The sequence below is a fragment of the Galeopterus variegatus genome, unplaced genomic scaffold (genome assembly GCF_000696425.1).
Source record: "Galeopterus variegatus unplaced genomic scaffold, G_variegatus-3.0.2 Scaffold1516, whole genome shotgun sequence".
NCBI classification, from domain to species: Eukaryota; Metazoa; Chordata; class Mammalia; order Dermoptera; family Cynocephalidae; genus Galeopterus; species Galeopterus variegatus.
In genome coordinates, this window is record NW_007727627.1 from 295,849 (window position 1) to 318,973 (window position 23,125).

The 23,125-nt window shown below is 40.6% G+C and overlaps 1 protein-coding gene across 1 annotated transcript in view; it reads right to left on the reverse strand.

The window, feature by feature from the left end:
- The window catches only part of LOC103594258 (chromosome unknown open reading frame, human C9orf3), a 276,533-nt gene extending 255,130 nt beyond the window's left edge, over nt 1-21,403 (reverse strand). Inside the window, exons 1-2 of the mRNA XM_008577458.1 lie at nt 20,583-21,403; nt 12,266-12,432 (exon numbers count right to left, since the gene is read on the reverse strand). Coding sequence (XP_008575680.1) covers nt 12,266-12,432; nt 20,583-21,379 — 964 coding nt within the window. The 5' untranslated portion in view covers nt 21,380-21,403. The remainder of the gene's footprint in view (nt 1-12,265; nt 12,433-20,582) is intronic.
- Between the last annotated feature and the right edge of the window lie 1,722 nt (nt 21,404-23,125).

Genomic DNA, 23,125 nt, shown 5'->3' on the forward strand with positions numbered 1-23,125 from the left:
AGTTGGCTGAGCCAGTTAGGAACCAGCTAGGAACCTAATTCCCAAAGACCCTTATCAAATTCTTCTTAGAAGCTTCTCACAAGTGTCAGGCCCTAGACTTCCTGTTCTGATCCTAGGTGAATGCTAGAAGCAGCGATGAGATCACAGAATGCTTCCAGTGCTCTGGGGAAAGCTTTTATTAGTTCATTACTATGAGGACATTTCCAGTATCCTCATTTGGGAGAAAAGTTTCTTTTGAGTTGTCTGTTCATGGATTATTCCACTGAACCCAATCTTGCATGAAAACTGCCCACTGCCACAGGGAACACCTGGCCTCATCTTCAAATCAGCCTGGAAAGAATACAAACAACAAGGTGGAAATACTATCCCAGAAAGCAGAACATGAATTCCAAAAATAAAGAGAAATAATTTCTGGATTGTCTATTGTTTGGGACAAGCCTACCTTGCAAAGAGAATTGATGAGAGTTTATTTTGTTTTAGTACATGTGTGAGTGAAGTTCCGGCTCTGGAATCTGACAGCCTGGGTTCAGTCTCTGCTCCACACTCACCAGTTTGGGCACATTTCTTAATCTCTCTATACACCCATTTCCTCATGTAAAATAAGGGAATAATTATGGTATCTACCTCATAGGATTATATGAGGATTAAATTAGATTATATATACAGAAATCACGAGGCATAGTAATTGGCACACACTAAGTGTTCAAGAAACGTGAACTGCTGCTGCTGTTGTCATGGCCACTGTTGTCGTCACAGTCATCATCTGCAAGCTCTTGTCTTTGCAGCTGCCTCCCTGTCGCTCAGGTTGACTTTCTGGAGGCAGAGGCAAAGAGTGTTGAACGTATGGCTGCCACATGTGCACCAAAACCCGTGGCCTGACGAGGCCCACATCTGGGGTTTAAGGTTGGATGGCATTAAAATGCAGTACACACAAAGTGATCCATTTAAAGGAGAATGACAGCCCAAAGGGGGCATCCTGTATGACTTCATATAGAATGGGCCATTTGGAGACTATTTAAATGGTGTTTACTTTAAATGAGCCATCCTCGATGAAATAGAGAGTGAATGCCTTCATTTTCCCTTTGATTCAATCCACTTGCACTAGACTCCCTTGCTACACCAGCTGCAAAACAAAGAGAACACGCCGTACTTGAATTAACCCAGAAATTTTTCCTCTGCAGAGGCAAGGGGCCCATCACACCACTGCATGATTTCACAGCCAGGCTGGGATTCATTAGCAAGACTAAGAGGGAGTGGTAGGAAGGGGTCCACAGGAAACGGCGCTCCCTAACTGTGCAGGCTTGAGCAGCCGCCCAGCCACCCTCCCTTCTGGACAGATTCTGCAAAGCTGGATTTCTGACCTCAGAAAGAGATTAGAGTTCCTTAACACCCCTACACAACTTTCTCAAATTGGAATGTATTTAGGGGGAAAAAAACTCTCATATTTCAATTGTCTCACCAGTAAGACACATGTATCATATGAGATACTGTTTTTATAATAACAATAGCAGCTGCTACAAGAGCCACATAGACATTTTCATCTCCAAAACAGGGCTAAAATTTTTCTTAAAGCTGAAATGTGCTTTTTTCAGGTATAATAGGATTTGAAATTGGTCAATTTTGAAATCACAAGAGGCAGTTTAAATTTTAGTCTTGGAAATAAGTACCATAACTAGAGAGTGTTAAAACAACTACCTTAATTATTTTTTTCACTGACTTTTCTAAAAACTGTCCTATGAATAGTTTTGAAGATTCTATCTTCCAAAGGAGGAAGAGTAATTATCAGTGAAGGGAGAAAAAGGAAGAACGCAATGGAGTAGTCAGTTCATGGGGGGAGAGAGAACTTTTTATCTTAAACCCGTGAAAAACTTTGCTAATCATTTCTATAAAAGGAAAAAAAAATTAAGAGAAGAAAAATCAAGACATTGTAGTCATTTTTATATGTTAGTCATGCCTACTAATGGTAAATTAAATACAAAATTTACAGAGTCAACGTCCTAGTCTTAGGAGAGTCTTGGATAAACCCAGGCCACAGAATTCAAAGGCACAGCCACAACCACATGCACATAGCTACTCTGCTTCTGCAGAGGCAAAGCAGATTCATCTTTGCAAAGTTAAGCATCTCATAGAACTTCTTGTGTTTAAAGAGTTACTATCTTCACTGAAAACTAAAACAGGCACTTAAATTCTTCCAATCAAAAGCACACATTTTATTTTTCAACCTCTCCACTATAGGTTAGACAAATAACACCAAGCATTTGGAAAGGTAAAATTGATACATGCTTTTATTTAACATATCATATTTCTTTCCTCAATTCTTCTGTAATCCCTGCTTCTTTTCTAACTCAAGATTGTTTCTTTCTCCAGCCACAATTCCTTATTTCAGAGCTTTCTGCCCAGACTCTTCCATATGCTAACGTTATTTTGGAACAACTTTGTATCACAAATTAAAGATGCTTGAAAATATGTATAATAATGTGTATATGTAGCAATATGTGTATTTATAAAGTGTATAAAGACACACTACATATAATGTACATATCACATATTTTTTTTTTTTCCTTTTTGTCTCTTTTTTTGTGACCGGCAACGGATCGCAACCCTCAGTGTCGCGCCCGTACCGGACCGGGACCAGCCACGGGATCGCAACCCTCGGTGTTGCTCCCGCACCTCGCTCAGCCAGTGAGCGGCCGGTCTGTATGTGGGATCCGAACCCTCGGCGGGAGCGGTGCCGTGCTTCCCAAGCGGCACACTGTAGCAGTGCGCCACCGGGCCGGCCCATATCACATATTTTAAAAATTATATAGTATACATACATATGCACAAGAAGAACACTATATACAGAAAAAGGAGGGAAAGCTCCTGTTGAGACTGCTCTTCTGCTCTTGGCCCTTCTTCTCCAGCGCTTGGGTCTTTCAGCAAACTCTGGCTTGCTTTCTGTTACTACCTTTTAGATACCAAGTCTACACGTTCTGGTTTTGTGAGCTAGTGCCACCCTCCTGAACACCCATGGCGTGACTGTCTTTCATTAGCTCCTCTCTGTTCTTGCTCAAGGGTTATAACTGGCACCAGAACAAAGGAGACAGTAAGACGCCCTGAGCTGGTAGGTACCAGCTCTGCCTAACCAGGGCGATGTGCCAGGTCAGGCCACTGCTTTACAAGTATGATAACACCCAGCAGGGCTTCAGGTTTCCTTACCTGCAAAATGGTAACACCTCAGGCATAGGAGACCCCAGAAAAAATGACCTTCAAGATCATTCTTGCGAACTAGGTAAAAGAGCGCCACCTACTGAATCAAGAACACAAGCACCCCTATATAGGCTTTGAGGTTTTCCTTGTTGGCTAATGTAATACCTGAAGGAATACACTGCACCAGACTTGTTATCCCAAATGTCACCAGCCACTGTGACCTATGATGCAGATGGCCTAATTCCTCTTAAACTTCAGTACAAAATGGATCATGAACTGGACATCGAATCATACCACTCCAGATGGTCACAGATGAACTGTAGTCCTTTACTCACATGGGACTATTCATGAATATCAAGTCCAGGACAAAAATCCACAGCAGCAAGTACATACACATCTGCTGGAATCATCGTCCAAAAAGAATCATGATGACTTCCACACATGCCGTGTATGATAAGTGGAACATTGCGGGGGACAAGCAAAAACTAGCCAACAAGTCACACAACTAAAGAACTAACTGACAAAGATTTAGAAACTACAGGCACTGTGTGAGGCCTCGTGAGAGATACAACACAGGAGGACACACAGTCCTGGCTCACCAGCAGCTTTCTAATGGGAAAAGATGGATGCATTTACTCTGTACTCCTGCCCCTTGAAACACACGTATGTATGTGTACTTGCCCAGAATAAAGTTTCCCCAGTTTTAAAAACAAGGAGCTTTCTCTACTTTGCATCCTGTCTTTGTGGGGAAAACACTTAATCATAACCATTCCTAAATGCCTTTTAATTTACCATTTCCTTGTACGTAATTTCTGGTTGCACACTGTGGGAGCAGTCTCAACAGTACTGCTCAGTTTGAGCAATCAGGAGGGAAGAAAAGTTGGCTTTCAGTTGCACACAGGAGGGTCTGGACCCTGAAATCTTGGCTTTTTCCTGGAATTTCCCACACAGAAAGAGAACGTCAGAGAGCTAGTCTATTGGGCAGGCCAGAGAGTAGTTATTTTGCCTAGAATGAAGTAATGTCTACAGTCTCACTTTCGCACAGAAATCAGATCCTGTGCAAGAGCACATGTAGTTTTTAACACCTTTCACTTGTTCATACGCTTTTTCTCCTTTATTTGGAAGGAGCTTAAATTAGGCAGTCTTGTTCATTTACTTGAGGCTTCCCACAAAAAAGAGAAGCTGAGTATTTTATCTTTCTAGGAAGTAGGAATATGCTGTTAGACACTGTAAAAATACAACAAAACTAGACAAAAAAGTTACTAGAGGAAAGTAATAATGTAATAAACTGATTATTTTTCTTTTAAACTTTACTGAGGCTGGAGAAAAGGCATAAGTTCTAATCAAGAGCATAACTAAAAGAAATGACTCCAGAAATCACTTCCATCACTATCAGTAGTGGTTTTAAATGCTTCTTTGATGAACATATTACTCCTGTTTGATTACACAGACCACATTTATTCACTATATAAACACTGAGCACTTATTACATACACTGTATTGGACATTGGGTCTCTGTGCTCAGTGGTCCAGCTACACTTTGGCAGGGAATGAAGGCCGACAGTCACACACAGGATAACAGCTCTGTCTGCCCACACGGCATCGTGCTAAGGGAGGTGAATGGTAACAGAGTTAATCCGAACTACGGGCTTGACTTAGGCTTCTTGAATGGAGAATAACGACTACTCAGCTAGTGAAATTCTTACCGTGGTCATCACCCTATAGCCCAAACCATTAGCCTTCTTTGTTGAAATAGGAGGAATGATTTTCCTCATGGAGCAAGGACTCGGAAGTCCGTCTTCTGATTTCCATCCCCTGCCCAGGGACTGCTGTCATTTCTGCTGCTGTTATCTGTTCCCAGGTGCTGTGTTTCTTTCGGGAAATCACTGGTGCCCGGCAAACGTGTTAATCAGGCAGATGTGTCACTGTGATGGAAACTGTGACGTGCTGGGTTGGGTTTTACTGCTCATGTTTTTAAAGGGCATTGTGCACAATGGAGTGGAGGTCCTAGGAGACCAATCTACCAATGTCGAAAACATGACTTGGAAAGGAAATAGTATCATCTTGTATCCATATACCCTTTCTCTCTAAGGAATACAGATACATTTGTAGACATTATTTCATACTCAGAACAGCCATCTTTGTTCTGGGAAAGAGTTTTCTTCGTACCCTTTCCAGGTTGTCTTCTGATAAAGCCCAGCTGTGGGCTGCAGGAGGAGCTGCAGTATGAGGCACGAGTTCTTTCGCCTTGTCTAGCTCAATCCTCCCTCAGTCTGAATCGGTAAAGTCACATAAGGTGAAAGTGGTATGAACATAACCAAATCCCAGTTAGCATCCACAGATATATTCCTGGAGGTATGAAAGTTTTCAATGAAAATTTTAAAGTCAATTATTGTTTTAATTTTTTCATGATAATCTTCAAACAGATAGACAACAACAACAGACAGACAGTTGTGGTAGGAGTCAGAAAACTTTCTTCTGTTAAGGGTCAGGTAGCAAATACTTTAGGCATTGTGGGCCTTTATTGCAAATACTCAGCTCTGCTGCTATAGCACGAAAGTAGCCACAATGGCCATGATCCAATAAAACTTTATTTACAAAAACAGGCAGTGGGCTGGATTTGGCCAGTGGGCTGTAGTCTGCCATGCCCTGAAATCGTCCGCATGTAACTGAGTACTGCTAAATGATTTCAGAGTTCACATCTGCATCCATGGGTACAGTTGCATAGGGACAAGTAGGACTGCTATAATTATTGAAAGATAGTGAGAAAAGAACATCAGGCTGATGCTTTTGGCTGAGTAAAGGCGAAATGACATCACAGCATGCTGTGTAAGCCAAAGTCTTGCAGTAGATAGAAGACAAGTTGAGGAGAGCTGGTTGCACGGCTCATGGTGGAAAAGATGTTTGCGCTCAAAAGAAACTGCATGGAGCCATCAGCACTATATTCACACTGCGAGGGGCAATTTCATTTCAGTACAATATTCATCTTCACATTAAATTTGTTATTTTGAATTTTATTGATTCAGTAGTTTTGTCTATGTTTAATTTATGATTTCATTTTGGCTTTATAGATGGGTAAGTGTTATAAGCATACAAAATTTATATCTAGTCTTAGGTTTATAGTTTTAAAAATATAATTCTAACATAAATAACTTAAGTTAATATGATGTGGGGGGAGGGGGTGGAGAGGAACAGGTAAAGGGGCATGAAAATCAACTACAATGTATATTGAGAAGTAAAATAATTTTTTTTTAAAAAGTGGGCAAAAAAAAATAATTTAAGTCAATCCTGGTGAATCATGAGATATTTTTCTCTCTCTTAAAAAAAAAATAATAATGATCAAGTTTGAGAAACACTGCCAAACACAATGATTTCTGCAGGGCCAAGCCACTGTGGGCTGGGTGAGGCAGAAGCAGGGAGAGCCACGCAGTATCTCGGGAGATGTAGTTATCACAAGGACACTGCTACAGGTAGAAAGTGGGCGGGAGAGGGCCGGCCCGGTGGCACACTGCTACAGTGCGCCGCTTGGGAGCGTGGCGGCGCTCCCGCCGAGGGTTCGGATCCCACATACAGACCAGTTCCCACGCACTGGCTGAGCGAGGTGTGGGAGCAACACCAAGGGTTGCGATCCCGTTGCCGGTCCCGGTCCAGTACAGGCGCGACACTGAGGGTTGCGATCTGTTGCCGGACACGAAAAAAGACAAAAAAAGGAAAAAAAAAAAAAAAAAAAAGTGGGCGGGAGGAGTCCAAGTGTCAGCACCTGTTTGAGATTGCAGCGTTTCATGTACTCAATTGATTCAGCATGTCAGGGAACTAAATAGAGAGGGTAGAGAAAGATGCTATGTGAGTCTAGTAAAAGACTAGACAATTGCCAACAAGACAAGACAGCAGAGCCTGGATAAAGGAGCTACATGGACCAGAACAAAATTGTCACTATGAAAAGTCAGTGGTATAGAGTGTAAATAAAAAATGAAAAGGTGGGCCAACCCTGTGGCGCACTCGGGAGAGTGCGGCGCTGGGAGCGCAGCAGCGCTCCCACCGCGGTTCGGATCCTATATAGGGATGGCCAGTGCGCTCAGCGGTGCGGCCGGTCACCTGCAGCAGTGCTCCCGCCGCGGGTTCGGATCCTATATAGGGATGACCGTTGCGCCCACAGCGCTCACTGGCTGAGTGGGGGGCGGCCGGTCTCACCGGTCACCAAAAAAAAAAAAAAAATGAAAAGGCAAGTCACACATATATATGTGGGAGAATATATTTGTAATACATATATCTGACAAAAGGCTTGTATCTACAGTATAATATAAAGTATGCTTCTAACCTGAAAATAAAACAACCAAAAAACCCACGTTTAAGAAATGGGCAAATGATTTGTTGGTTTTGTTTTTCTTTTTTTTTAAGTCAATTTTATTGAGGTATAATTTATATACAAGAAAATTTACCAATTTTAAGTATATGTGTAATTCAATGACTTTTGACAGATATATACAATCATGTAACCACCGCAATTGTTATATAGAACATTACTCCAAAAAAATGCTCCTGTACCACCTTTGCTGTCTATCCCCTCCCCCTAACCCCTGGATCCTAACAACTACTGGTTTATTTTCTGTCACTATAGTTTTGCCTTTTTTAGAATTTCATGTAAATGGAATCATTCATTATCTAGTCTTCTACATCTAGCATCTTTTATCTAGCATAATGCTTTTGAGATTCATCCATGATGTGGGCAAATGGTTTGGAGAGATACTTTTTAAAGGAAGATACAAGAATGTGCTGTGAGTACATGCAAAGGTGCTCAACATTATTAGTCATCAGGGAAATTCAAATTAAAACCACAATGAGATAATATTTCACACCCAGTGTAAGGACAAAAATGAGAAAAACTGATAATACCAAATGTCTGCAAGGATGAGCAGCAACTAGAACTCTCATACATTGCTGGTGGGAATATAAAACGATACGACCACTTTGGAAATAATTTGGCAGATACTCACAAACCTAAACATAAACTTATCATATGATCTAGCAGTTCCATACTTAGGTATTTACCCAAGAGAAATGAAAACCTATGTCCACAAAAAGATTTATCTTTGAATGTTCACAGCATATTTTTTGTAATGGCCAAAACCAATCCAAATGCCCACCAACGTGTGCATGCATAAACAAACTGTGATTTATTCATTCAGTGAACCACTATTCATCAATTTAAAAAAAGAATAAGCTACTGACACCCACAACAATATGTATGAATCTCACAAACGTGATGCTGAGTAAAAGAAGCCAGACACAAAAGTGTACACACTGAATAACTCCATGTTTCCAAATTTTTAGAAGAGGTAAAAACTAATCTACAGTGATGGAAATCAGATCAGGGGTTGACTGGAGTTAGGAATGAGCACAAGACCACAAGGGAATTTCTGGGGTAACGGAGATGTTCTATATCATCATTGTGGTGGTGATTAATTACACAGGTATATATATTTGTCAGATCTCATTGAACAACACATTTAAAATGTATGCATTATATGTGTGATGATTAATTTTAGGTGTCGGCCTGACTGGATTAAGGCACTGGTAAAGCATTACTTCTGGGTGTATTTATGAAGGTACTGTGAGTCAGTGGACTGAGTGGGGAAGATCTGCCCTCAGTGTGAGTGGGCACCAGCTAATCAGCTAGCAATCTGGATAGAACAACAAAGGAGAGAAAACTCTCTCTCTCCTGGAGCTGGGATACTCTCCTACTCCTGCCATTGCACATCAGAATTCCGGACTCTCTGGCCTTGGGACTCCAGGACTTACACCAGTGTCCCACCCCTTGTTCTCAGGCCTTTGCCCCTGGACTGAGAATTACACTATTGGCTATGCTGGTTCTAAGGTTTCTGGACTTGGACTGAGTCACATTTTCAGCATCCCAGGTCTTCTCCAGCTTGCAGATAGCCACCCCTTGTTCTCAGGCCTTTGCCCCTGGACTGAGAATTACACTATTGGCTATGCTGGTTCTGAGGTTTCTGGACTTGGACTGAGTCACATTTTCAGCATCCCAGGTCTTCTCCAGCTTGCAGATAGCTTGTCGTGGGACTTCTCAGCCTGTATAATCACATGAGCCAATTCCCTTAACAGATGCCCTTTCATATAACTGTCTGTCTATATATATATCCTATTAGTTCTGTCTCTCTGCAGAACGCTGACTAATACAACATGTAAGTTATACTTTAATAAAGTTGATTAAAAACAAAGACATGCACATCTAGATCTGTTCTAAAGTTTTTAATTACATAAGTTAAAAAAAATACTATGAGCATCTAGGCAGGAAATTTAGACTACTTACAAAGAATAAAAAAATTTGATATCGGATTTCTCCTCAGAAATGCTAAATAAGAGAGGACAGAGAAAACATTTATAGTCATTAAAGAGAGAAAATAAGTGACTTGAGAATTTTATACCTAGCCAGGGATTGTTGATAAGTAAATATAACAAAAAGTCAGTCTAAATATGGGGGAGCTCAGAAAATAAACCATACATCCACTTTAAAAAATTAAAGCCATTTCCCAACTGAGAGATGATTTAAACTCAAGAGCTCAAGAATGAAGAGAGTCTAAATATCTACTACAATATGATTTGAAACTGACTGAAAACGTAAAATAATAATAGCAATTCCTAGAAGAGAAGATATAATACAAAAACAAAATATAGAAATAATGAGTCTCAAATACCAACTTTTATTAGTTAAAACTGGGGAATGTGTGTGAGGAAAGACAATGGAGATAAATACCATTAAATTCCTTATTGATATGGAGTGAAGTCCAGAGCTATTGGTCCACTAAATGGTGAAACATCTATTTATGGTATACTGTCGTCAGAAAAATAATGAGGAAGCTCTTTATATTCTAATACAAAGTATCTATGAAGTAAATTTATTGTAAGGGGGGAAGCACAATACAAAAGTGTATATAGCATGCTATGATTTAGTATAACAAAAAAGAAAAAATGTTATTCAGAGGAAATTGGTGAATTGATTGCCTCAGGGGAGGGTTGCTGGTTGGCTGGGAAATAAGGGTAAGAAGGAGACCTTATTGCAAATGTCTCATCCTTTGTTCATTTGTAAATGAACCATGTAAATGTTAACTATTTTTAAAAATTAAAATTTTAAATTATTATTTGCCTGTTTTGCTTCGACTTTAAGAATCAAGTAAATACTCACTGAAGACTTTAGTACATATGTAAATCCAGCTTCTAAAAAAGAAGAAATAACAAATCAGAAAGCACTCAATAAATGATTTTGGAGCAACTGGTTTTGTATTTGGAAAAAAAGATGTTTAGTTCTCATTTCACAGCACTAATGAGAATAAACGACAGACAGATTAAAGACTTAAACTACAAAATTAAACTATAAAAATATTAGAACAAAACAGGTGAACCTCAGGACAAAGAAAGACTTTCCAAGAGAAACCTGGTAAATTCAATATCATAAAAGTTTAAATCTCCTATAGATCAGAAACATTATATAAAATTAAAAGGCATACTAAAAACTGAGAAAAATACTTTTCACAAATATGATGAGATTAATATCCTTATTTTTTTAAAGAGCCAATCAAGTTTAAAAATATGACAAACATTCAAAAACCTCACTAAGTCCTCAGTCTAAAAGTGAGCAAAGAAAATGAATACATAGAGATGAAAATAGTTAAGAAACATATAAAGACATGAGACACTCATTGATAACCAAAGTAACTGAGAGAGAACCTCTCAATTAAAGAGACCTCTTGCCTATCAGATGAGCAAAGTTCCAGGAAACAGGAACCCTTGTGACTACTCATGGGGTGTAAATTGGCACAACTTTCTAGAAAATGATATTGGATATGTACCAACAGCCTTAAACATGTTCAGAATTTTGATTCAATAATTCTAATTTTATGCAAAATGTCTCCTCAGGTATTTAATACAACTTTATTTAGAATAGGAAAAAAAAAACCTGGAAGCAATCAAAATGTTTAAAAATATGGAAATGTTAGATAAATCCTGATATATTCATACAATAAAATATTGTGCCAACATTAAAATCACCTTTTAAAAAAACTTAATAACCTGAAAAACATTCAAGATGCACTGTAAGTGAAAAAAGCAGAATAAACACTACTACATGCTTCGGCAACAATTTTGGAATGAAAATACATACTAAACATAAATAGTTTAACTTTATATTTTAAAGTTCCTATAACCATGGGGAAGGAGACACCATATTTTAAACAAAGAAATATTGGGGCCGGCCCGGTGGCGCACTGGATAGTGCGCCGCTTGGGAAGCGCGGCGGCGCTCCCGCCCGAGGGTTCGGATCCCACATACAGACCGGTTCCCGCTCACTGGCTGAGCGAGGTGCGGGAGCGACACCGAGGGTTGCAATCCCGTTGCCGGTCCCCGGTCCGGTACGGGGGCAACACTGAGGGTTGCGATCCGTTGCCGGACACGGAAAAAGACAAAAGACAAAAGACAAAAAAAAAAACAAAGAAATATTATAATGACAAAAATTTGACCTGGTATCAACATACTCAGGATTTCAACTAAGAGTTATCACAATAAGCAAGTAATTCACAGATAAAACCTGGCTGAGGCCTTCTATCTTTCTGATACATCTTGGTTCAGAACTTGGTCCTGCACCAGGACACCTCCAATGGGCGACACCAGGAGCTATCCCTCACACGAGGAACAACCGTGTACAGACACCATGAGCGCACCACAGATAACAAGGCTGTAATGCTGTTTCCATGACACACTTCCTGCCCAGAGAAGCTTCAACCAAGACCACCCACTGATGGCCACAAACCACCAGGTAAAAACAACTACTAGTAACCTATGAATTGATAACTCTGGCGTGAAGAGCCCCAAATCCCATGCCTAGGCTCCTAAGTGCTCCTCCCCTTCCCCTGCTTGTTTTCTCTGGCAGGATGTTTTATAGTATGTTCATTTCCAACCCAACTAATAAAGGAGCTCTTTAAAGTTTAGAAAAACACTGCTTATTGGGTTCCTGGGTCCAGCATGTATGCAGTACATAAATAAGCAAAGAACACATGTACAGTACCTTCCCGAAGCTGTGCTGGCTTGGCAGAATTTTCCCCGCTCATTAAAACAACAAAAGATGCAGCTGCTCGAACTGTAGCCTGCCATGTTGACATGGCAACGGGTGGCTCCTGGCATGGAAAAAGGGCCCTGTTGTTTATGGGAGATCCCATAGTATAAACACATGGCCTGCAGAAGAAAGACAAAGAAACAAAGAGAGAGAATCTTTACGATGAGTTGTCACTTTTCTCACCACCATGGTAGTGAAGGTTAAGTTGAGCTTTCAGAGAGAGAACATTTGAGGGTTTGTAGTTGACTGATTTCAAAGCATTTTGAACTGAAACTGCCAAGGGCTGGCTATGTGAATAGCTGAGGGATTATTTCTCCCAAATGAATTACTTAAATATGTAAAAAGGGTTGGGTTTTTTTTTAAGGAGAAAAATATTTTTTGGATAAAGTTTTAAATACTAGTCTGCCAAGTTATAATTTATATTACTCTTGCCCCCTTAGGCCCTTATGCCTTCAAAAGAAAAAAGTTTGAGACATTCTTACAAACCTTTTAGAAAGTATTCTGGGAAAAAAATATGTTTGGAGATCACTGAGATATTAATGCTTGGAAAAACAAGCTGGTGGTCTCAAATCCAGTGCTGGCGGCCAGACACCCCAATCTTGGAAACCACCATCTCAAATGGAACCCTTGTGGGAATCCTTGTGTGGGGGCCAAGAACAGGGGCTGGCATACAAACAGGACTGTAGGTCACAACAACCAGGCTTGTGATGGGAAGGGAAAGTGTACAGAGTTGTAACCAAAGAAAGTGTACAAAACCAATGGCATGGCATTGGGGCTGGTTCTGCCACAATTAAAAAATACAGACCCACCCAAACCAAGAAAGATCCTTTCCATGATTAGTCATGGTTGACGGAGATGGAAAAGAAGTACAAGAAGAAAGGAATCCATTCTTTGGATACCACAGAGTAGAAGCAAAGAGAGGTGTATTCCCATTGCCCCAGGTAGTTATAACTCCTGCGACAATGGCACACACTGAGAATCAAGGCTTTCTTTCTCACTGAGACAGAATGGACCCCACGATTTTTCTTAGTTTAAGAGCTCCAGGAAGCCACTTCTAATCTATGCAGACTTGTGGAGTTAAACCTATTTGTGATGCTTACAGGGAAGTGACAGGCCCTTGCCTAGCCCTCTCCTAAGACTTTCTCTGCCTCATGCATGGGGTGGGGGCTGACCCATATTGTGGTCTGATGTCCTAAGGTTCTTAGGCCAAGTCTGAAAATGTCTGTGCTCTCAGCTTCTCAGCACCTCATTTGCCTAGGGTGACTCTGCTGTTGCACAGGAAACAAGTCTTCCTCAAAAGACTGGCTTGCTAAGATGCTGGTCTCCTTCTCCCTATAAGGTTGGCTTGGAGGCCATGCTAGCATGCTATTAGGCATTCCACCTCTGCCCTTCGGTATGTGGTCCCCACGGCTTCCTCCAGCCTCCACACTTCTTCCCTGAAGAAACAATCAGATTTGAGATGAGGTCATATCTGGAATACTGCAGAGGAAGAATCAGAACGACTTAGTGAAAAGGATTTAGAAGGAGAAGGAACATAAGACCTTTCTGAGGTCACCAGCTTCCAAGGTGGCCCCCAATGACCCATTTCCTGGTATTCATACCCCTGTGTAGTCCCCTCCCCCATTATACCAGCATTGGTCTGTGTGACCAACAGGATATGACAGAAATGATAGCATTCATGTCACTTCCGAGATTAGATCATTAAAAATCTGTGGTTTTCATCTCAGAGGTTCTTTTCTCTCCCTCCCATCATTTGCTCTCAGGGGATCCAGCTGCCGTGTCATGAGGACAGTGGACAGCGGCCCACGTGGTGAAGAATGGAGACCTCTAGCCAGTAGACAGTGAGGAACTGAGGCCTGCAACAGCCACACGAGGGGTCTGGAAGAGGATCTTGTAGCTCCAGTCCAGGCTTGAGATGCTGCAGCCCCAGCAGGCAGCATGACAACAGCCTTGTCAGACACCCTAGGCCTGAACCACCCAGCTAAGCTGCTCCGGGATTCCTGGCCCTCAGAAACTGTGTGGGATCACAAATGTTTGTTCTTTTAAGCTGCAAAATTGGGGGTAATTTGTTATGTAGCCATATATAACTAACACAGAGTTTTTTGAGGTTTCTGACTCAAGTGACAAGATGGATGGTAAAGCTATCAAACAAGAAAGGAAAATTCAGGAAGGGGGGAAAGGGAGGAAGACAGAGGGTGTCCACCTGTTTGTTTATAAAGGGCTTCACACATCACACAGCAGAGGACACTTTATACGCACAGAGATTGTGTTTTCCTAATCCCAAACAGTGTAGCGTCCGACAATGAGACTATGTGTCTGAAATTGAACCTACCTCAAAAAATTTGGCAGTGATGATTTTATAAAGTCATAAGTATTGATGTTGTAGGCACATTTGAGTCAGTGTACCACACACAAAGTGGGGGAGGGGGGAGGATACTTCCATTGAATGGATTAAAAACCAGCACGCATCACCATCCTTTCCTCCCCAATTCTGCATTATATAGAATTTTGTCCTGATCCCTCTGTCATCTTCTTCAAGGCTCTTTCTGCCATTTTGTGCCTGGGCACCTGAACTCTACCATCAAGGGGGTTAATTACCTGGCCAGGGAGCTCTCACCTCCAACCTCCCCAGTCTTCATAATTCTCTTTTCCTACCTGCCCCTTTACATGGCTAGGGTATCCTTTCTGCTAAAGTCAAAAATGTGTCTTACTAGCTTTCCATTTGGTGTCCAGAGCTAGAACTCTGAACATGTAGATCAGTCATCAATCTAAAAGCCACACCCATTAAATATGCCCATATCTGAAAGGAGACTCAAACAGTTTCTTATTGCAATATTTTCATCAATAGGAAGACAGTCACGTGAGAGAGGGGTCCTAGACAAAACTTCTTCCAAAGGCATCTATTACAGTGACCCTAAGGGAAAAGAGAAAGAGTTAACAGAGAGAATGCTTTAGTTTTAAATACTATTTTATTCAGTGGAATGCAAAAAATTCAAGGAAAATAAAGAAAACACAAAATTTGAATAAAAGTTTCCATTTTTAAAGTTTTTTTCTTAGGTACTTGAAGATCAAAAAGATATGAAGTCCCATTTCTTTCTAACCTTGTGAGAACACCTTCACAAATTCTTGACCCCGTCCTTGTTCTCATCACAGTGTTTTTAAAGAGCACACCTCCCACATACCACACTAAAGTAAACATCTTTCCAAGAAGTATGCTGTGTCAGATTGTTACACATGTGTTCCTTTCACCAGTCATTTTTAAATATCACCTGCTATCCAGAATCTGAATGATGAATGCAAGAAAGACCATTCAGGTTCAAGAGCTGGCACAACCCTAAAATGGCTAAATGAAGGTAGAAAGATGCGGTTTTCTACTTCCAGATATTTCATTTTAGAACTAGAATAATGGGTAAGAAGAAATTATTGACAATTACTTAAAAAGAAATACTCTTTTATAGCTTCAAATGTATTTTTAATTATTCTCCAGAGAACACTGGTACTGGTAAATGTGGAGGACGGCTCTTACAAGGGGGGGATTTCAGGGTAGAAAAATGGTGACCCTTTCCGAACTTGAAGTTTTTTTTTTAATAAACTTTTTATTTTAGAACAGTTTTAGATTTATTTTTTTATTTTTTTATTTTTTTTGTCTTTTTCCATGTCTGGCAATGGATCGCAACCCTCAGTGTCGCCCCCGCACCAGACCGGGACTGGCAACGGGATCGCAACCCTCGGCGTCGCTCCCGTGCCTCGCTCAGCCAGTGAGCGGGAACTGGTCTGCATGTGGGATCCGATCTGCATGTGGGATCCGAACCCTCGGCGGGAGCGCCGGGCGTCGCTCCCGTGCCTCGCTCAGCCAGTGAGCGGGAACCGGTCTGCATGTGGGATCCGATCTGCATGTGGGATCCGAACCCTCGGCGGGAGCGCTGCCACGCTTCCTAAGTGGCGCACTATCGCAGTGCGCCACCGGGCCAGCCCTTAGATTTATTTTTAAAATTATAAAGACAATGCAGAGTTCCCATATACCCCATACCCAGTTTTCCCTATTATCATCATCTTACATGAGTATGTTATACTTGCCACAACTAGTGAACCAATATTTATACATTACTATGGACTAAAATGCAGACTTTCTTCAGATTTCCTTAGCTTTTTCTGAATGACCTTTCTCTGTCTCAGGACACCACATTACATTTAATCATCGTGTCCCCTTAGGCTCCTCTTGACTGTGACAGTTTCTTAGACTTTCCTTGTTTATGCTGACTTGGATAGTTTTGAGGAGTACTGATCGGATATTATGTCAAATGTCCCTTGTTTGGGATTTATCTGATATTCTTCTCATTACCTGATTGGACTTAAGGGCTTTTGGGAGAAAGACCACAAGGATGCCATTTTCATCACTTCACACCTAACACAACGTATTGCTGTTGATGCTGACCGTGACCATCTTGCTGAGGTAGTACTATCAGATTTCTCCAGTGCAAAGTACTGTACTCTTTGGAAGGGAGTCACTGTTGTGTAGTCCACACTTCAGGAGTGTAGAGTTACACTACACCTCCCTGAGGATGGGATATGTACATAATACCATTTGGAATTCTTCTGCACCATAGACTTGCCTATTCTTCCCCACTTGTTTATTTATTCAATCATTTATCTATATCAGTTTGGACTCATGGATATTTATTTTATACTTTGGGTTATCATCTAAAACTACTTTATGTATTTTGTTGCTCAGCTGTGGCTGATAGGAACTCTTCCAGGTTGTTCCTTGTCCCTTTGGCACAGCCCCAAGTTGTGGGCTGCTGTTACTACTGTATGAGTGCTCCATTTCTTTCTGATGCTTCAAGATGCCCCAGGCTCCTCTTGCATATTTCATGCCCCAGTCCTAGCCATTTCTCTAAAGAGCCCTAGTTCCTTTTATTGGAGAATAGTATTAGAAACCATGATCTGGGAGCTAGGGGTGCTCGCTGCTTCCAGACCCCCTCGGCTGACAAGCAAAGAAATATATGTATGTATACTAACCCTTGGAAACAAACATATTTAAAATTATTTCTATGTGCAACTGTCCGTATCTATATTAAACATGAGTTCAAAGTTATGTCCTCAACTCTAATCCATTACTGCATGGATCATTCTAGCCATTTCCCTTTGCTAATCTGTAACTTCCCCCTTCAATTGTGGGAAACCTGGCTCCCACCATCTACCATCCAGTTACTGAACTGCTCGATTCCAGTATACATATATAGTGGTACCAGAACTGTTAGCCTGTACCCCTGTAGCAAACAACTTTGTCAACTGCACTACAGTGTTTATGTACAGTTCCTTTTGCCTTTAGTCTTACAGACTCCACTCATTTCCAGAGTTACTTAGGCCAGCACCTTTCCCCCCTACCCCCTTCAGTGAGGTTGTTTCATACATTTATAATAGGTAGATTGTTGGGTCACATTTTGCATTCTATCCTGGATCGTCAGACCCAAATAAATAAATGATTATTTATTTATTTCTTATCAAACAAAATGATTTAGGTTTTATTCTCAACCATGATAGGATGAAGGTAGGAAGAGGAGAAGCCACTGATGGAACTTGAAAGGAACAATTCCAATTTAGAGATTTTCTTAAGTTTCTGTCTAATCTCTACTTAAAAATGAAATTTAGGAAAAGCTAATGTAATTTATTTATTTTTAAAATATACTTGAAAACTTTGCATACAATAAGTGACATGGTAAAGATAAAAAGCAAGAAGTCACTCCCTTTCATAACTGAGACATGGATTTGACTAGGAGCTTCCAGGCACATTTTTCAATTTTCCTACCTATAAAACGGGAATAAAAAGTTTCTCATCCAATTTATGGTAGGTGTATACTGATAGTATTCTGCCATTCAAGGGTAAACATGTAACAACTACGTTAGTTTTAATAAATGTGGACTCTACGCCCTGGAGGAAATAAAATCTACCTAATTATATTTTCCAAAAAACTGTAAAATTTTATATTTTCACACAATTATATTCATAAAGTATTGTGATTCTGACAATTACTATTCATTCACATCATTAAGGAATTATTTCTGTCTAGCAAGCTGGTATCCTCAGTCATTTTAATGTCCTTAAAATATCCAAACAGTGGGGGCCAGCCCGGTGGCGCACTGCTACAGTGCGCCGCTTGGGAGCGCGGCGGCGCTCCTACCGAGGGTTCGGATCCCACATACAGACCAGCCGCTCACTGGCTGAGCGCGGTGCGGGAGCAACACCGAGGGTTGCGATCCCGTTGCCGGTCCTGGTCCGGTACGGGCGCGACACTGAGGGTTGCGATCTGTTGCCGGTCACGAAAAAAGACAAAAAAAGGAAGAAAAAAAAAAAATATCCAAACAGTTACCAGTACATGCTTCAATTTACTCTTAAGCATATGGGAGAGTTTAGACAGATTTGGTGGTCATTCATGGAAGATTATCTTGACTATACTAAAATTCCCCCCAAAAAAGAAAAAGAGAGAGAGAAAACATCTTTCTAGGGTTCCATTTTTAAAATAACATTTCTTATCCTCCTAAGACTGTATAAATGACATTACAATACTAACATATAATCACAAACTTACAAGGATAGAGTTTAAACTTCTGCTGTGATCATGCACTTCATTGAATTATCAGAAAAAGTAGACATCAAAAGTAAATTCACCAAGTCAACATTTGTAGTAGCAAAATGTGCCCAAGGACCACTTTAGTTTCTTTATAGAAGTCAGCATTTATCCATAACTCATTCCTACTCAACACTGGTGTGTGTAATCTAATCTCTTTTGCTGGAGTGAGCACTTAGGAGAAAGCCATGTCTCAGGCCATTAATATTTCTTCCAAACACTGTCAATAGTTTCTTCTTTCTCATTATTCTTATTCAAAAATGAAACATCTGGGAGCATAAAAACTACAATTTCCTAGTTAAATATTCAGAGACAGTATATTGTTAAACCTTATTGAAAATCTCACCTTTAATGACTTCAAAAAATTTGAAGACACAATAGGAACATCAGTTTCTTTCCTTCGCAGCCTCCAAAGAATATCCAACAACTTATTCTATAAATAAATCACTATTCTTTTGTACCAATGTAACTATGCACCAATGCTGCAATTTCCCACAGGCTGCGTCGGACTCTAGCAGAAATAAGACAGGAAGCGAACTCATTCTGAGCAGGGCAGGAGACCAGAGCAAGATTAAAAAAAAAAAAGAAATGGGATAATTAAAGCCCAAAGTCAAAGTGATGCTTTAAAAAAAAATCTAAAAGTTTTATGGGGTGTGGGATGAGGAAGAGATGTAAGCAATTGCCGAAGACCACTGCTTCAGTTAAGGGAATCCAGTGCTATGAAAGAGGGCTCTCAAACTCAGCTAACAGAGGTCGACATCCCTCCGTCCAAGCTATGCAATCATTACCGCACTGATTTACACATTAGCACAAAGAAACAGTTAAAATAATGAGGAATCAATAAAATTTGATTTAAAAATTCTCAAATTTTGAAAATCTGAGCAATTGTTGGAGGAAGGGCAACAAGAAAAGAACAAATGGATGCCTGAACGGATCCCCTGGAAAATGATGCCTTATCAACTCTTTCTCCCTGCACTAAAAATCTGAAGTTTTCTTGGTACAAAACACCAAGAATCACAAGGAAGCCAAAAAAAGCCAGTGTGCCATCTCAGCAGGACTGACTGTGACACTTCTCAGAAACGGATTTTTCAAGTGTTCTGGGGGTTCATATTGTATGACAGCTGACAAAGTCCAGGGAGACATAGCTGCCAAGAGACAGGTTCAGTAAGAAAGTCACAAGGCAGAGCTGGCTTTATGCGAAAGCACTTTGCCAGGCTTTACATTGACCCAACTTTGCAATAGTTTGCTCTCTCGGGGGGACTTTGTAGGAACTTTGAGAAAGGATTCACTCAGAGACCTATCACTCCCATCTACAGCACTGGAAGTCGCTAGCAGAGATTTCAACAGCGTGCGAGGCTCAGGATTTAGTCATTAAGCTTGGCTTTCAACCTCCTAACTCAGAAATACAGGGGCTTAGTAAAGTAATCTTTTCATCCTGACTTAAGAGAGGTAATCCTATCAAGGGTTCAGCATGCCTGGGAATTTACCTGCTTCACGGTGGGTCTAAGGATTTGAGGGTACCTGTGTAATGCCAGGGAATAAACAGGAGAATCTCTGCAGAGTTGGTCCTTTGTCTAAGAGCATCCCTGCAATGTACGAGGTTAACAAGCATGGGACTGTGGAGTGCTCAGATAACCTACCTGCCACTCTGGTCTGAAGTCCATGTAACTGATCGTCCCTCAGGTTTGGTTTTGTACCAGATCCTGATGGCATGAGGAAAGTCAGTAGCTGTCGGAGCCCCTGTCTTCCTGATCTGTAAGCTCCAAGTGTTAGTGTCAAAGAAGAGTTCCCCACAGCCAGGAGCCTGGCTGCAGCGAGCATAATAGTCTAACTGCTCCCTCCAACGATCTGCAGCCAGAGTCACCAGTTCATGTACAATCTGATTCCTGAGCTTCTCAGAAACAACCGTGAACTTGGCAGACCTTGTAAATTTTTCAATACCTGGAACAGCAGCAACATCCACCTCCTCAACCTTTAACACAGATAAATCACAGCAGTCCAGCACTAGCAAAAAATCCCCACTCCCATGATTCCCTGTGTCACAGCAGTACTTTGAGCTAGAAATCCCAGAAGCCTGTTCCCGGTTGTCTTGGTTACCATCTTTATCAGAAGTATCTTTTTCACTCTTACTACAGATTGCAAAATCACTATATCCCATTTTAGATGAGAAGGTCCTTGCATCTGTCACAGGAATAATGCAGGGTTCGGGTGTCCTAAATTTGCAGGATTCGTTTGACTCCAATTGGCAGGTTTCCTCAGTGGAACTATTTTGTTTCTTGAATCTGTCTCCGTCCTCAAAGAAAAGCACTACGTTACCCTCAATGACTTGACTTTCAAAGTCCACATCGAAATCCAGTACATAGTGCTTTACAAGTATGTGGCTGGTGTTGGCCATGAGAGGCAGGTCATCTCTGGAAGGGTCCAGCTTTGCATCCATGGTGTAGTTTGTTGTTTCAGAGCTTTGTTAAAATCTCAGATGGAGCTTCCTATCTGCCTTAATCTTCCAGAATCATAAATGGTTGCTCACCAAAAAAACAACTGATATCACAAATTATGTTTCCACAACTTTAATTCCCCTGGCAAAGAAGAAAAACACAATTAGACAAAATTTCAAATAAGACTCTAAATGCTCCTGCAACCGCTGCTCCTACAAGTTGACTACTACCATTCTTAAATAATCCCCCAATGAGGTAGATGCTCACGGCTAAAAGGCAGACTAATCTTCTTGACTGACATGAAAGCAAGCTGCATTATGGGTTCTAAAAATATTTTAATTACCAATGGAATGTAATGGGCCTCCACAAAGCCAGAAGAATCATGCTCCTAACAAGAACAGTCCTTATTTTGAAAAAGAGCAATTGTTATGCAAAAGTGTAACTGAGCATCACTATGCCTCTTGTTTTAAAAGATATTAAATTTATCATTTCTAATTTTGCGCTTCAAAAGATAAGTGATTAAGTAATTGTTTCTCTACTGTGATTCTGAGTAACAAGTGTGAATGAAGGCTAAATGGTCTCATACATTTTGTTCTTTGAGAGTAATAATTTAATACACACAATGTAACTCCAGGGATTAATGTACTTTTCACATTAGGACTGCTCTCATATCAGCACTTCCAGTAAATTACAGGAAAATGAGCCAATTTACCAGGAGTGCATTCTAAGTATTCCTTTGAAATTGTTCATGGAGATTTTTCAAATTTATAGTTGAATACTCAAGGTATATCATTACATCTTAATAGCTGAAAACCCATTAACATTCTGAATAATAGCCTTCTTGTGGCAAACAAAAGGTCTTCTCATTTGGAAAAAAAAAGAGAAAGCATACAAATACCTATAAAAGGAAGGAGAGAAATTAAAATGTAGAAACAGATGTTGCAATAAAATGCACAAGTTCTTCATAAAAGTTCTGAATCAAGATGTATTCTTATTGTATAATAGCAATTCAACTAAAAGAAAAATTATTTGACATTATTTCAGTCCGTGTTGTGTACCTAATTTCTTTCAGCATATGCTATTCTTTTTCTGTTCTTTTCCTGAAAATGAAAAAGCAATGGCAGGGGAAAAGAAATAAAAACCCTGACAGGGTAGATATATTTAAACTAATTTTTGTGTTTCTAAATATCAGGGGCATTCTTTGATCAACGCAAAGCAGCATTAACTGCTTGACTTTTCATGTAAATTGAGCCCTCCCTTTCTATTCTGCTTAACTCCTCCTTGCTTCCCTTCCAACCTTACTTGCCTCTCTACTAGACTCTTCTATTTCTCTTCTTTCTAGAATCTCATTCTAGCAATCGACCGTACTGAATTTTCAATTTCTACCTCTCCACAGACTATTTCCTCATCAAAATTTCACTTAACCTTAAAAACATATGGCCTCCTGCAGCCTTGCACAACCTGGTTTCAGGCTGTTTGTCCAGTCATGGAGACTATGCTCCCTTTGCTTCCTTGTCCTCTAGGCAAAGCGCCTGCTCAAGACACTGGTCCCTGAAGATGACCTGCCTTCAGGCCTCCTGCCTCCTAGACTAAACCATGTGTCCTACTTGGAGCGTTCCTGGCTCTCTCCTCCCACATCCGTCTGCCAAATCCTATTCTTCCTCATGCCCCAGTTCAAGTACAGCCACGTCCCAAAATCCTTCCCTGGTTCTTACTCCCTCTCCTATGTAATTGTATGTGATTGATGA